General features: G+C 49.6%; 1 protein-coding gene across 1 annotated transcript in view; it reads left to right on the forward strand.

Annotated features, from left to right (window-relative positions):
* The first annotated feature begins 1,670 nt into the window (after positions 1-1,670).
* Positions 1,671-16,838, forward strand: part of PKD2L1 (polycystin 2 like 1, transient receptor potential cation channel) — a 57,815-nt gene continuing 42,647 nt past the window's right edge. Inside the window, exons 1-2 of the mRNA XM_012934451.2 lie at positions 1,671-1,899; positions 2,254-2,367. Coding sequence (XP_012789905.2) covers positions 1,671-1,899; positions 2,254-2,367 — 343 coding nt within the window. The remainder of the gene's footprint in view (positions 1,900-2,253; positions 2,368-16,838) is intronic.

Genomic DNA, 16,838 nt, shown 5'->3' on the forward strand with positions numbered 1-16,838 from the left:
CCCTTTGAATCATCTGCCCACCCCCGGGCTAGATTCTTTTTTGTTTGTTTTGCTTGGGGGCCACACCCAACAGTGCTCAGGGCTTACTCCTGCCTCTGCACTCAGGCTCTGCACCCACTTGGTACTGGTGGGGCTTGGCGGACCATACGGGGTGCTGGGGTTTGAACCCTGGTCTGCCTTATGCAAGGCAAGCTGCTATACTCTCCAGCGCCCTGTCCAGGTTCTTTTGCTAGTCTCTGGGCCCTTGGGTGGAAGATCCACGCCCAGTCGGGGACAGAGCAGCTGAATCCACTCAGAACCTGAGCTCTGCCTGGGCGGGGGGGTGGGGTGGGGGGCGTTCTTCTATGTTTGTTTTTGGGCTACACCTGGCAATGCTCAGGGCTTACTCCTGGCTCTGAGCTCAGAAATTACTCCTGGCCGGACACTGAGGACCATGTGGGATGCCGGGGATTGAACCTGGGTCTGCCATATGGAAGGCAAATGCCCTCCCTGCTGTACTATCGCTCCGGCCCCTCTGCCTGTGTTTCTTGGATCAGAATTTCTTGCCTTTCCTTTGGATTTGGGGGCCACAGCTATTGGTGCTCAGGAGCAACTCCGGGCTTGGTGTTTGGAGGGTCACTCCCAGAAGTGCTGGGGGCGGAGGCGGATTCAGCCCAGGACTGAATCCACACGCGCTCCAGTACCTTGGTGCTATCTCCCTGGCCACAGGTCCGAGTGAATCTGGGAGAGACTCACACTAGGGGACTCACACGAGGCTGATGCTCCAGATCCCTGAGCCCCCATCGCACACAGAGGGAGGAGGGCTCTCCAGCGCCCCCAGGAGGCCAGCCGCGCACTTGGGGCCAGGGCATCAGCCCGCAGGGAGCAGGGGCTGGAGGGAGCACTGGCAGGTGGAGGACTCCCCTTGGATGGGAGAGCCAGCCACCCGTCCAATCTCGCTTCTCACTGCACCCAGCACCTATCCCTGCCACGGCCCCTCGTCGTCCTCCTAGTCCTTGGCTCTCTGACCCACCCCTCCCCCCACGGACCTTTTCCCCAGATAGAGCCCCACGCTCCGAGAAACGCTGTGCTAGCCACACAGCTCTGGGTGGAAGGTCCACAGGCAGCTGGACTGCCTGAGCTCTGGGTGACTCTTCCTCCTCCCTCAGCCATCGAGGTGCCTCTCACTCAGAGCTCCTGGGTGTGTGGGGGGGACCCTTCTCCACCTCTGAGGGACGACTCCAGGGCAGGCATTAAAGGCACCTCCACTGAGCCTGGTCTGGAGACAGTCGCCTGCCCCGCCCCAACCCGTGGCGGCCCTTTCAGGAGCTTTTAGTGGGGAAGAACTGGCCAGGCCTCCCCGCAGCGCCCTTTCATCCGGCCCTCCCCGGCCTGGGCCCTCCCTCCACCTGCTCCCACTGCTATTGTCCCCAGCATTCGCCCCGTCCTGGCGTCCACCCCAGGCCTGCCCCCTTCCTCTCTGCCACGGGCAGGGCTGGGGATTGGCAAGCATTCCCTGCCCTCTGTCCTCGCGAGTTCCCACTACTAAAGGCTGCTGAGACCAGCTGCTCCCCGGCTCTGCCCTCTGCCCTCTGCCCTCTGCCCCCTGCAGGCTGGGCCTTGGCTCCCGTCTCCCTCCATTGAGAGTGTGAGGGGTCAGCTCCCCCCCACGCCCCCCCAGCTTGCTCCCCATGAAATCGGTGGGAGGCTCTGAGGGGCAGGAACTGCCACAACTGCCGAGTGGGGCCTGGGACAACCCGGTTTGCTGTGGCCCCCTGTCACCGCCCGGGACCCTGATGGTTTGCACCGTCTCTGGAGCTGCCGCAGCCCAGCCAGGGAAGGCTGGAGACAGGACCCCCGAGAAGGCCCAGCTGGTCTCGGTGTCCGCCTGCTGCCTCCAGATCGGACGCGCCATCCGAGGTAGGTGGCCGGAGGCCTCTCCCGGGCTCTGGCGTGGGGACACCCGTGGAGGCCAGAGCCGGCTTCGGGGATTGGCTCCATGAGAGCCGGCACAGCCAGGTCCATCTGGTGGCTGCACTTGGGACCCTTCCCGTGTCACCTCTTAGAGACTCCGGGGGTGGTTCAGTGCTCGTTTAAGGGGGGCCAGGGATGCGTGAGACTTCGGGCCCACGAGTCAGCACTTTCTTCCCTGCCACGGCCCACCTGGGTGGGTGGGTGGAGCAGCCCGGGCGAGGGGGCGGGCGAGGGGGCAGTGCGGGGCCCCGCTGGGTGAGGGGAGCTGGGGGAGAGCTGGCCCTCCCACGACACCCCCAGGCCTGTGGAGGACCACCCTGACGGAGGACACGGCCGAGAACCGGGAGCTGTACGTCAGGACCGCGCTGCGGGAGCTGCTGCTCTACGCCCTGTTCCTGCTGGACATCTGTCTCCGTGAGTGGCCCCGGCACGCCCGCACGTCCACTCAGTGTCTCCTGGCAAGATCCAGGCACGGGCAAGGACGGGTCAGGCCAGGCAGGAGCTCAGAGCGCAGGGTCTGCACGCGGGGACCCAGGGTCCCATCCCCAGGGCCGCTCTCCCCAGAACCCCTCCACACAGGAAATCCTGAGACAGAAGCAAAGAAGGGGTCAGAGGGGGCCGCACCTCGCAGTGCTCAGGGGTTACTCCTGGCTCTGTGCTCAGGCATCCCTTCTGACGGGCTTGGGGGGCCGTATGGGATGCTGGGGGGATCGAACCGCAGTCGGCCATGTGCAAGGCAAATGCCCTTCCCACTGTGCTATGGCTGGTGGTGATGGGGCGGGGGTGGGGGGAGATTCACCTGTCAGGGGCTGTGAGAGAATCTGCTCCTCTTCAGACGACAGTGGTCAGGGGCCCTCGGGACACGTGGGCACCAGCAGGGCTTGAATCTGCAACTTTGCACTTGCCAGGAAGTGTTTTAAACCCTGGGGTCATCATCTGGTTCTCGGACTGCAGGTCTTTGTTTCTGCCTGTTTGGGGGTCTGCCCTCAGCCGTGCTCAGGGGCTACTCCCAGCTTGGTACACGGTGGGTGCTCGTGGCAGTGCTTGGAGAGCCTGGGGGTGTGGGGCAAAGCTTGCCCCCCAGCCCTCTGAACTGTCTCTCAGCCCAGAACCCCATTTATTTTATTATATTGGATTTTTGGGGTCACACCTGGCAGTGCTCAGGGAATCATTTGTGGTGTCAGGTTTTGAACCTGGGTCAGACATGTAGCAAGGCAAGTACCCGACCCATGGTAGTATTGTTCTGGCTCTTTATTTTTTTAATTTTTTTTTTAATTAACGGATCACCGTGAGGTACAATTACAGAGTTATAAACTTTAGTGCTTGTGTTCCAGTCACACAATGACCGAGTACCCATCCCTCCACCAGTGCCCATTCTCCACCACCAATAATTCCACTATCCCTCCCACCATCCCCACCCTATCTCCACCCCCCCACCTCTGTGGCAGGGCATTCCCTTTTGTTCTCGCTCTCCTTTGGGTGTTGTGGTCTGCAATAGAGGTATTGAGTGGCCATCATGTTTGGTCTGTAGTCTACTTTCAGCACATATCTCCCATCCCGAGCGGTTCCCCGGAACACCTTTTTACCTGGTGTTCCCTTCTCTATCTGAGCTGCCCTCTCCCCCAGCATGTGAGGCTAGCTTCCAAACTGTGGAGCCAACTTCCTGGTAGTTATCTCTACTATTCTTGAGTGTTAGTCTTCCATTCTGTTACTTTATATTCCACAGATGAGTGCAATCTTTCTATGTTTGTCCCCCTCTTTCTGACTCATTTCACTTAACATGATATTTTTCATGTTGATCCACCTACATGCAAATTTCATGACTGCATCTCTCCTAACAGCTGCATAGTATTCTTTTTTTTTTTTTTTTTTTTTTTTTAATTTTAAATTTATTTATTTTTAATTAGAGAATCACCGTGAGGGTACAGTTACAGATTTATACACTTTTGTGCTTATACTTCCCTCATACAAAGTTTGGGAACCCATCCCTTCACCAGTGCCCATTCTCCACCACCTGTAAACCCAGTGTCCCTCCCACCCTCCCCAATCCCATCTCCCCCCCACCCCACCCTGCCACTGTGGCAAGGCATTCCCTTCTGTTTTCTCTCTCTAATTAGCTGTTGTGGTTTGCAATAAAGGTGTTGAGTGGCCGCTGTGCTCAGTCTCTAGCCCTCATTCAGCCCGCAACTCCCTTCCCCCACATGGCCTTCGACTACAATGTAGTTGGTGATCGATTCTCTGTGTTGACCTTTCCCCGGAACGTGAGGGCAGCCTCGAAGCCATGGAATCAACCTCCTGGTACTTATTTCTACAGTTCTTGGGTGTTAGTCTCCCACTCTGTTATTCTAAATACCATAGATGAGTGCAATCTTTCTATGTCTGTCTCTCTCTTTCTGACTCATTTCACTCAGCATGAAACTTTTCATGCCCATCCACTTAACTACAAAATTCTTGACCTCCTTTTTTCTAACAGCTGCATAGTATTCCATTGTATAGATGTACCAAAGTTTCCTCAACCAGTCATCCGTTCTGGGGCATTCGGGTTTTTTCCAGATTCTGGCTATTGTAAACAGTGCTGCGATGAACATACATGCAGCTGCATAGTATTCTATTGCATAGATGTACCAAAGTTTCTTTAACCAGTCATCTGTTCTTGGGCACTCAGGTTTTTTCCAGATTCTGGCTATCGTAAACAGTACTGCAATGAACATATGAGTGCAGGTGTCATTTCTACTGTACTTTTTTGCCTCTCTGGGATATATTCCCAGAAGTGGTATTGCTGGGTCAAATGTCTCCCGTTTTATTTTTATTTAACATTTTTTTAAATTTTGGTGTTTTGGGGCCACACCCAGTGGTACTTTTCAGACAGGGGCTCTAAAGTGAGAGAAATAAGTGAAAAGACAGATGGGTGAGGGGTGGCCAGAGAGAACCCAGAACTGTAGGGAATGAGAAGGTTGCCTGGGGCTCAAGTGGCAGAGCTCGAACTGTGCAGGCCCGAGACCCTGGGCATGATCCCTGCCATCCACGGTCTCCCAAGCATTACTAGATGTCACCCTGGTGGCCTCTGAGTGGCCCCCAGTCACCGAGCACCACCAGATGTGGCCATAATAGCAACAGAAATTAAGTTACACTGAACAGATGCTATGGACCTATGATAAGGGGACACTGTCTTCAGTTAATTACCTTTTTTTTTTTTTTTTACAACTTGCACAAATGAAGTTTGGCTAGTGTCACAGAGTTATGTGTGTGTGTGTGTGTGTGTGTGTGTATGTGTGCATGCATGCACATGTTGATTAAAGCTATAGTTTTAGTTACATGGGACTGTGTATCTCACTGTGATTCAATTAAAGAAATAAATAAATAGAATGAAAAAAAATTATAGTTTCAGCCAAACACCTAACAGAGTGCCTTCCATTCCTAGGTAGCCTTACACCCCACAGAAGGCCCTGTTCTTTTCAGGGTCCCTGAATCTTTTGGGGTTTTTTTGGGGGGTTTTTTTTTGGGTCACACCCGGCGATGCACAGGGGTTACTCCTGGCTCTTCACTCAGGAATTACCCCTGGCGGTGCTCAGGGGACCATATGGGATGCTGGGATTAGAACCCGGGTCGGCCGCGTGCAAGGCAAATGCCCTACCCGCTGTGCTATCGCTCCAGCCCCTCCCTGAATCTTTTGAAAGTAGACTCTGAAGGTCAGATGACATAAACGTTGATGATCGATTATATCCTTGCCCTGAGTCAGCCTTTAGGAAGGATGGCCCTGGTCACACCAGACACCCATGGCAGCCCCAGGGGTACTGAACACTCGAACACGCAGGGCTGAGTGTTTGCCGAGGGCTCTCAGCGAAGTGAAACGGGCCGTGCACATAGAATGATGGCAGGCGCTGGCGGATGTACATTTCGTGGGGTCCGTATGGCTCCTTTCAGCAAATGACTGTCAGAAATTTGTTTGTTGACATATTGATCTTTTTTGTCTCACCATCTGCTCGGAAAGGAATGCCTGTTCTCCTTTTTCAAATCCCGTGAAGCAGGTGAAACTCACAGGCAAAGCCTTTCTCCAGATGACTCAAATGTCTCTATTTCTAGATCAGTCTCTGAAGCAAGATGGGGAAGTTTCTACTCCCCAGTGTCATAGTAAACCATCTTTCTCTTTCTCTGTCTATCTTATTTTGGAGCCACATCCAACAATTCTCAGGGGTTACTCCTGGCTCTGTGCTCAGGAATCACCCCTGGCTTGGCTCGGAGAACCAAATGGGATGCCAGGGATCAGAACTGGGTTGACCACTGCAAGGCAAGTGAGACTACGTGCTGTACCATCACTCTTACCCCATCTGCTTTGTCAGGGCCTGCTAGGGATGGAAAGTTGGGTTCTGGAGACCCACAGTCCCATCCAATTGTGTTCTCTGCTTTTTACTATTTTGATGTACTAATAAATGTGAGGTGCTCTGAGACCTGCCAGAGTCTGGCCCAGAGACGCAGCCCACTCATTACCGAACCCTTGAGCAGCCAGGCGCTTCGGATTCATGGACACAGCAGGTTCATGGATACAGCAGACCTTCTCTCTGACTCCTTCTGGAGTGCTGTCAGGCAGGCAATCCTGACCATCCTGTTCACGGGTTCCCCAGATGCAGGACTTGACAGAACACTCCAAGGGGTTTTGCTTAGTTGAGTACCATGATGTTATAACTTCAGTTGTGTGCAGATTTGGCGAATTTCTGAGGACAGGTAGAGGAAGTAACATCCGAATGGAAGTATGAAGGTTTAAGTCCCTTGAAAGGGATAAAAGGAGAATGGAATTTCCTGGGCAGGAGCAGTGGCATGTGCCCCCTATATCCCTCTCTGTTCCTCTGGCCACATACACACACATATCCCTTAGGGTCATGAACCCAACCAGCAATGGAGACTGATAGAAAATCCACCTGATACTTTTTGTTGTTATTTTGGGCCACACCTGGCGATAATCAAGGGTTACTCCTAGCTTTGTACTCAGGAATTACCCCTGGCAATGCTCAGGGGACCATATGGGATACTGGGAATCAAACCCAGGTCGACTGTGTGCAAGGCAAATGCTATTGCTTTTGCTATTGCTATTGCTCCAGCCCCGATCACCTGATACTTTTAAATCTGTGGAAATCCCCAACATCTATGAAGCAGGGCTCTCAATAAATCACAAAGGCATCTGAACGTGTGCCAGTATCTGCGTCTGATTGTGAAAAGTGAAGTTCCAAGCTACAAAGTGTCTGGTCCCCCATGATCTTTCTTTTTTATGTATATATTTAAAATTTTATAAAGTAGTTCACAATATTTCATTACATTTAATATTCAAACACCAATCCCACCATCATTATACCTTCTCACCACCATATTTCGGATGTTTCCATCCCAAACCCCAATCCCTGTCCCAAAGCAGAACCAAAATCATATATTTTGTATTGTTTGTTATGAAAAAACACTGAAAATGCTACAAAAAAGTATCCTTAGAGGAAAGAGTGTGGAGATTGTTGTATTTCACCCAGGGACAACTAAGCCCTTCTGTAAGAAATCACTTACATGTTGTTAAAGGTTGAGCCTTGTGTGATATATATATATATATATATATATATATACATACATATATATATGTAAAAATGTATATTTCCCTCTAAGATTGGTTGCCTCCTACTTTGAACCCTATCAAATTGGGTGTGGTAATCTTGGAGAATGAGTAGGGTGTGTGGTTTGAAGTATCCAGGAATGGATTCACTTCCCACAACCTTTCCTATGGAACAGAATTTGAAGGCTTTGTATTCTACTGGTTCTTTCAACGTTCAGTACATTCATGCTACTAATATTTTCCTAGCCCATGTCTTCTCCCAGCCTCTTTTCCCAGGCAACTCCTCAGGCAGCATTGAGCTTGGGACAAGGTCCCAGTCGGCCTGCCCGGTGCTCTCCAAGGTCCTGACACCACCTCCCCGGGAACCTGGTTCCTCTTAACCTCTGTCAACTCTGGCCTCTTCCGGTAGGACTGATATAGCCCCTGAGTGGTGGGTGGCAGTTGTTTCTTAAAGGGAGATAAGCCCTTAAATATTTATTTTTTGTTTTTTGGGTCACGCTCAGTGATGCTCTAGGGTTACTCCAGGCTCTGCCCTCAAGAATACTCTTGATGCTGCTCTGGGGACCATATGGGATGCAAGAGATCAAACCTGGGTTGGCCTCATGCAAGGGCAATGCCCCACCTGATGTACTATCACTCCAGCCCCAACCTTAGATATTTCTATTTTTTTGATATTTCAATGGGCTACAGTATACAAGTATACAGAAAGTATACATGTAATATTAACATTTAATTAGGGTGGCGGGTAATACAAAAACAAAGACTGAGAAATACCATATCAGACCTAGGTTAATACTATTTGCATGATAGAAATAACATGTTTAAAGAGCCAATCACCATCACCAACAGTGATTCAGTGATTCTCTTTGCCTTAGCTAGTGGAGTTGCAAAAGTTCTCATGGGCTATTGTGAAAATTAACTTTCAAGAAAGATGTGGATCTGGAAAAACGCTGCACAATGTATAACTCGAATGCTAGGAATTCTAGTTTTACTTATTGATTTGGGGATTACCCAGCAGTGCTCAGGGCTTACTCCTGACTTTGTGCTTAGGCATTACTCCTGGCGGGGCTTGGTGGACTATGCGGGATGCCTGAGATCACACCCAGGTGGGCTGCATGCAAGCACCTTACCTGCTCTACTGAATCCCTGCAACTCTTTTTAAGAAATCCCTCTCCTGGCGCGCATATGCTGCCTGAGCCCATGTGCTGCTTGTGCCCACATGGCCAAGCACATGTGTCGCCCGAGCACATGTGTCGCCCACATCTCCCCCCTTGAGATGTGTACTTTCATGCTTTCATACTTTTGTGTCTAAAGCTTGGTCATGTGTAGGGGCTTCCTCCACCCTTGGAGAAGCCCGTGTTCTCTCTTGAGTGCGTTATTCTTACTATTCTCTCTCCCACTTATCCCTTCCTTCCTCTCTCAGAAACCTCTAAATAAAATCTATTTACTAAAAAATAAAAAAGAAATCCCTCTCCTGGGGCTGGAGCTATAGCTCAGTGGGTAGGGTGTTTACCTGGCTTATGGCTGACCTGGGTTTGATCCCCAGCATCCCATATGGTCCTCTGAGCCCTGCCAGGAGTAGTTCTTGAGTTCTGGGCCAGGAGTGACCCTTGAGCATTGCTAGGTATGGCCCCTAAGCAAAAAAGGAAAAAAAAAAGAAGAAGAAAAAGAAAGAAAAATGTAATTGCAGGGCTGGAGTGATAGCACAGTGGGTAGAGCATTTGCTTTGCACGCGGCCAACCTGGGTTTGATTCCCAGCATCCCATATGGTCCCCTGAGCACTGCCAGGCGTAATTCCTGAGTGCATGAGCCAGGACTAACCCCTGTGCATTGCCGGGTGTGACCCAAAAAGCATACAAGCAAACAAACAAAAAAAAAAAAAAGAAAGAAAAAAGCAATTGCTATCCTCCCTCCCTCCATTGTTGCCATAGTTGTGGTTAGGACCAGGGTTCACGCATGCCTGGCCTGGTATGGGCCTGGTTTTGCTGTGGTTCCAGCTGGTTTGTGCGTATGTGTGTGTGCGTGTGTGTGTGTGTGGGGGGGGGTGTTGCACCTCAGTTGTCAAAGTTCATCCACTCAGCCATGGTGCTCTGAGGTTTGTGCTCTTTTGGTTACAACTCACACACGTGCGGTCACTCTTAGTTGAGGTGAACCCGTGGTGGCTACGATGTTCGAAGGGAGGCATTTGCAATTCACACGCACAGGCCCACCAGGGCTCACCCTGCCTGGCCGTGCCTCTTGTACGTCATTTTGGTTGCATGATGGCATCACCCCCTTCCTGTGGTGTTCACACACACACACTCAGCTGTGGGCATTGGGGAATTGCCTGCGGTGCTGAGTGTGGCAGACACTGGAGCTGCTCGGCTCCAACAGTGAAGCTGTCAGGACCACGGTCGCACTCAGTGTACCCGAGACACCGAGGACTTTCGCTCACCGCCCCGTGCTGGCAGGGAGGTGCTCACGGCTACTGCCTTCTTTCTCTGATTCAAATTCAATTTCTTTTTCTTTTTGGGTCACACTCAGGAGTTAATTCCTGGCTCTGCACTCCAGAATTACTCCTGATGGTGCTGGGGGACCATATGGGGAGATTGAACCTGGGTCGGCCACGTGGAAGGCAAACACCCTACCCGTTGTACTATCACGTTGTACTATCACTCTGGGCCCCTCTGGTTCAAATTCTGAGGCTCTTAACTGTCAGAGTTGACAGCAGCCTGTCTGCACATGACTGTGTCATATGGGAACTTGATACCCGTTAGTCATGAGGGCCTCCTGCTTAGTACCTAATAAAAGCTGTGTCGTAAGAGAATTCCACCACTGGATCCCTTTTTGTTCATTTTATTGCTATCTATAAAAGATGATATGAAACACAAGGGTTGAGGAGAGAGTACAGGGATTAAGGCACTTACTTGCACGCAGTCGACCTAGGATTGATATACCCCATCTAGTCTTCTGAGTCCTGCCTGGAGTGATTCCTGAGCACAGAGACAGGACTGAGCACTGTTTGGTGTGCCCCAAACAAAATAATAATAGTAATAATAATAATAATATTGAAAATTAGAGAACGTTAAGGGCCAGAGCAGTAGTATAGGCAGTAGGGCACTTGCTTTGCACATTGCTGACCTGGGTTCCATCCCTGCGACCACACATGGTCCCCAGGCCCTGCCCCAGGGGTGATCCCTGAGAATGGGGCCAGGAGTAAGCCCTAAACACTGCCATCTGTGGCTAAAAGACAAAACCTAAATCAAGATCAAAGAACGTATTGAAATCTAATTCACCCTATACCACTAAAAGAGGTGCCGAGAGGTAGCACAGTGGTTGGACACATGTCTAGCGTGGCTTGACTCAGGTTCAAATCCTGATGTTATATGATCCCCTGAGCATTGCCTGGTGCAGCCCTGGGGGCCCTCAAACACCATGGGGCAGCCCGGGTACCCTAGCACTGAAGGGCCCGACAGCAGTACATCCTCTGGCCTTTGCATTAACCTGTTGTTGGGGACTCACTGATGGGGAGGGGAGGGGCCTTCTGAGCAGGGATCGGAGATCTCTCTGCCCCCAAGACACCAAGTTATTTTCCTTATTCACATTACAGGTGCTTTTTCTATAAATTTCATATTTTACACAGTTTTATTATATAGTGCTTTTGTACCTCACTCGTGTCTGCTCATGTTTCTGGTTAAGTTTTAATAGTCTTACTTAAACAGCTAGAGTCATGCCACAATAGTGAAAATGGTTTTTTTCCCCCTTATTTTAATATTTGCCTCATATAGATAAATGTATCTATACTTGCTGCTTTTTAAAACTTTCATACTATTTCATACTAAAACTTTCATACTATTTGTTTTAGGGGTCACACTTGGCATTGCTCAGGGGTTACTTCTGCTTTGCGCCCAGGAATCCCTGCTAACATGGGACGACGTAGAATTCCAGGGATGAAACCCGGATCAGCTGCATGTATGGCAAGGTCTCTACCCACTCCACTATAGCTCTGGCCCACTTTTGTTGAATCACTTCCTTGGGAATTTCCGGGGAGAGAGACAACTCAGTCAAGAGGAAAAATATCTCTGTAGCACTTGGTCTGTCTCCATACTCTGCCTCTGTAAGGGACCCTGTGAGTGTTTTCTGTTCCTAGTACTGTAAGATGCCACCAGACATCACCACCTTGTTGGGGCTGGCTAGTCTGATTTTGAAATTATTTTGTTAAACAGGTGTCAATAGTATAATTTGCCTTATTCTGCCTGATCAGAGTGAATTGGGCAGGCTTTTTTTTTTTTTAACTTGTATTACTTTTTGTGTAAATTGAATAAGAAAGATGTATTTCAAGGGGGCCAGAGAGATAGTACAGGGGTTAAGATGCGTGCACACAGCCGACCCCAGTTCTATCCCTGACACCATATAAGGTCCCTGAACCCCCACTAGGAGTGATCCCTGAGCACAGAGCCCCAGCAGAAGCCCTGAGCACCTCAGGAGGTGCCCCTATACCCCCATCCCACCCCACCAATAACATAAACAACAAGAGAAAGTTGTATTTTAAGAGGGAAAAGGGAAGGGAGGGAAGATGAAGTTGGAGGCATCAGACTTGAGCTGAGGTACTTAGACCCCCAGCCCTGCCCCACCCGCACCACCCCCACACAGTAGTTTTATTTCTAAGCTCTGGGAACCGGGAGCTCGAGAGAGTCTGGGGAGATTGGCCCGAAACGTTTGCAGGAGGTGTTGCACTGGCTACAGGGGTCCCCAGCAGCCTCTGTTCCCCGTTGGCTTCATTCCCGTGCCGGAATGAGCTCCGCCAGCAGGGAGATTTTGAGGCCGTCTGGCAGGAAGGCAGCCCCGTGTTCGCTGCAGGCCATGTGGTGGCCATCCATCTCCGCAGTGACCCCATCAGCTGCGCGGCTCTCTAATCCCCACCAGCGCCTCCACACCTGTTAGCTCACTGGATCCCGACAGCCACCCTGCCAGGGACAGATATTATTAGTTCCGCCTGTCCCACAGATGAGGATAGAGTTATCAGTGTCCTTACGGATTGTCCGGGAATGAGTGGTCACTCAGAAGGTTCCTGGTGGGTGGAGTGGGCTCGTAGGCCTTGGCAGAGAAAGTGCCCCGAGAAGGGTCTTCCTGCCTCCACCCTGTCCGTCCCACCCACGCGCTGTTTGTGACCCGGCTTGCAGGCCTTTGTCCTCTGCAGGACCAGAACCAGGCGCTAGCCTTTTGTGGATGGAGTCAGCACAGAAGGTCTTTGTGTGGAAACAATGGCTGTTTGTTTCAGGAGACAGTATTGTTATCTCAAAGGTGCACCTGGGACTGGGAGTGGGAGTGGCCCTGGCTAAGGACAAGCCTGCATCTGGACATCACGGAGCTGGGGAGGAGCGCAGAGACCCTCTGCCTGTGTCAGCTGCCACTTCAGGCTGATTTGATTGATTTGATGTTCTTTAATCCATCGCTGGTTGTATAAACATGCTTCCTACTCACCCTACTTGCTTGCTTTCCTTCTTTCTCTCTTTCTCTCCCTCCCTCCCTCCCTCCCTCCCTCCCTCCCTCCCTCCCTCCCTTCCTTCCTTCCTTCCTTCCTTCCTTCCTTCCTTCCTTCCTTCCTTCCTTCCTTCCTTCCTTCCCGCCTTTCCCTCCCTTCCTCTCTCTCTCCCTCTCTCCCTTCCTTCCTTCCTTCCTTCCTTCCTTCCCTCCCTCCCTCCCTCCCTCCCTTCCTTCCTTCCCTCCCTCCCTCCCTCCCTTTTCCTTCCTTCCTTCCTCCCTCCCTCCCTCCCTCCCTCCCTCCCTTCCTTCCTTCCTTCCTTCCTTCCTTCCTTCCTTCCTTCCTTCCTTCCTTCCTTCCTTCCTTCCTTCCTTCCTTCCTTCCTTCTCTTTCTTTACTCCCCTAGCAGCCTAGCAGTGCTCAGGGGCTTCTCCTGGCTCTGTGTTTGGGGTTGCTCAGGAGGTTCCCATGGGAGCATGCCAGACTCTCCTGAATGAAAGCCACATGCTCAACCTGTTGCACTGTCTTCTACTCTTTCTCTCTTAATGCTTTTTAATCTACTTCCTAATAGTAGATTTCAAAGTTCTAGCCACAGTTTTGTGTGGTTTTGCATTAGCAGGAGAGAGTAAAGGAAGCTTGGAGATTGCAATTAACTTTTTAAAAAAAATTTTATTGAATCACCATGTGAAAAGTTACAAAGCTTTCAGGCTTGTCTCCACTATACAATACTCAAACACCCATCCCTTCACCAGTGCACATGTTCCACCACCAAGAACCCCAGTATAACTCCCCTCCCTCCCCGCCGCGCCTGTGTAACTGATAATTTTCACTTTACTTTCCCTTTACTTTGATTACATTCAATATTTCAACATAAATTCACTATTATTATTTGTAGTTTTTCCCCCAAACTGGAACCTGCTGAAAAGGCAGCATTTGAAATTTGTTTTCCATTGCTGAGAATGAAGAGATACGAGGTCGCTCAGCTGCAATAGCGGCCGCACAGTTTTGGATTTCTGTATTTTAGTAACTAAGTCCAGGGAAGTTTCTGCCAAAAATTGCATCATTGCAAGCTCGTACCTCTGTTTTAGTGGGCCTTATAAGATGGCGGTCGACAAGCCACCTCTCGGAAATAAAAAGACGAGAGAGAAAAACCTTTCCCTTCCTGGGGCGGCCTGGGTCTGTGGATTAGTTCACAGTCTAGAGGCATTTCTGCAAGAAGTTGCTGGTGCCAAAAGTGGTTAGATGGCCTCTGGGATCATGGGCGTTCAGCAGTGGAGGGGCCACACATGTCGCAATTGTTATTTTAAGTAGGATATAAAAGAGAAAATAAGACCATTATTTTTGGGCATACAACATAAAGATTACCTATGTGTCTATTTCCAAATTAATTATAACTTTAGTGAACGCCCATCACCACCACCACCAGGAGTCCTAGGCATTTTTCCTTTTATTTATTTACTTATTTTTTTGCTGGCTTTATTGGAAAAAGAGAAGATCAAGAGGACTGGGAGCCATATGGGATGCCAAGAATCGAACCCAGGTCGTCTTCTTGCAAGGCAAGCACCCTAACCACTGTACAATCTCTCTGGCCCTTCTAGCCTTTTTTTTTGCCTTGTGAAAGAGCTTTGAAGAGTTTTCTTTGACCAAGTTTCAAAATATAGTATAGTATTGTTTGGCTTGAGATTTTGTTTGTTTTTGTGATGCCAGGGATTGAGCCAGGGCCTCACATATGCAAGGCAAACGCTCTCCCACTGTGCCCTGGCCCACAACAGTATCGTTGACTATAGACACTGCCATCAGTTTATCATGGAAACTTTTGATAAAATAAACCGCCTTTATTCATTTGCCCTCACCCCACCCCATCCCGCCTCTGGAAACTATGGATCTTTTCTCTGTATTTATGTGTTTAATTTTTTTTAATTTCTTTTTCTTTTTCTAATAGAATCATAGTGAGACACACATACACAGTTACAAAGTTGTTCATGATGGGATTTCAAATCATACAATGTTCCAACACCATTCTCTTCACCGGTGCACATTTCTCACCAGCAATGCCCCCAGTTTCCCTCCCATCCCCCACCCTACCTCTCTGGCAGGCACTTTTCTTTCTTTCTTTCTTTCTTTCTTTCTTTCTTTCTTTCTTTCTTTCTTTCTTTCTTTCTTTCTTTCTTTCTTTCTTTCTTTCTTTCTTTCTTTCTTTCTTTCTCTCTCACTTTCTCTCTCTCTCTCTCTCCATGTTTACATATGAGTGAGATCATGTAGTATTTGTGTTTCTTGTACCATATTGTTTCACTTATCATAACACTTTCAAGATCCATTCCTATTGTTATAGGTGGCCGAATTCTTTTCTTTTTTTTATGGCTAAACTGATTTGGGTTTAGCCAGTGAATCTGGTGAGCTAAGATAAGCTTTTGTGTGTGGACTCTTGTCCTATTTCTCATGACAAAAGTGTGTCAGGGGGTAGCTTTTATTTCAAGATAAATTTTCTGATTTCAGCAGTAAAAGGGAGGTGGGTCAAAGGAAGTTCCTGCTTTTAGGAAAAAGGAAGGTTCAGGGTATCATTCATTAATCAACTATTTTCTCAATTAGAAATAATGAATGGGGGGACTGAAGCAATAGTGCAGTGGGTGGGGCACTTGCCTTTCATGTGGTTGACGTGGGTTGGTCCCCAGCATCCCATATGGTCCCCTGAGCATCATTAGGAGTAATTCCTGAGTTCAGAGCCACAAATAACCCCGAGAACCTCCCATGTGTCTCAACCCCCCAAACCCCCCCAAAAGGAAGAATAAAATAATGCATGAGCTCCTTGGACACATCTTGGGTTGACCAGCTCTGGGACCTGGTGACACCAAACGAGAAGAATTTTTGAGACTGGTGACCACAGAAGATCCCCACCCTGTATCTGGTAGAAGGTGGGCTTTTCTAAATGACAGGTGTTATTTCCCAGCAAGTACAACCAAGGAAAATGTTGAAATATCAAGTCGGGCCCACTCAAAGCCTGAGATCTGTTGGGAAGCACCAAGGAGTGATTATCAAGGGTTGGGCCCTTGGGGAATGGTTGCTGGGATGATGAACAGCCTCAGATGATTTCCTGCCTCTCCCAGCCCATCTAGACAGGAGAAAGCCACAAAGTCCTTCTAGCACTATCTCAGGGAAAGTGAACGAGGCTGTATGTGCCTTAGCTGAAGTTCTGCTATCCCCGAATCCTCAAGGCCTGGAATATTGGTGCAAGATACTTACCTCTGGACACATTCTCTTTTTTGTTTTTTGTTTTTTTTGGTATGTATGTTGTTGTTGGTGGTGGTGGTGGTGGTGATGGTGGGGTGGACCATACCTGACAGTGCTCGTGGGTTGCTCCTGGTCTATGCTCAGGGCCCTCTCCCAGTAATGTTCAGGGGACCATGAAGTGCTGGAATTGAATTCTGGCCCCCTACCTTTTGAGCTGCCTCTTTGGACCTGTTCCTTGGCATGTTGTATGAGGCCGAGCTGAGTACCGCCTGGCATTTAATTTATTCTGTATGGGGCTTTCATTGGCCTCTAGGAAAGCAGTCAGACATGGACGTGCTGGATCGTGGGGACAGGGAGTGACTAGGTACTAAATGGCCATGGGGTTCAGAAAAAAAAAAGCATAGAGCATTACCTCATGATATCCAGTTCCTTTAGATTTTTTGTGGATTCGATAGGGCAGAGGGTGACGGGGAGAGGCCCTGCCAGACTACGAGGACAGAAAGAGAAGCTCTTCATACTCAGGGGTGAATCTGGCTTACTGACTGCTTTTTGCCCATGCAAGGACCCTGAACAAATGCTGTAAACTCTTACTTCTTAGGAAAC

Source organism: Sorex araneus, chromosome 11, assembly GCF_027595985.1.
Source record: "Sorex araneus isolate mSorAra2 chromosome 11, mSorAra2.pri, whole genome shotgun sequence".
NCBI lineage: Eukaryota > Metazoa > Chordata > Mammalia > Eulipotyphla > Soricidae > Sorex > Sorex araneus.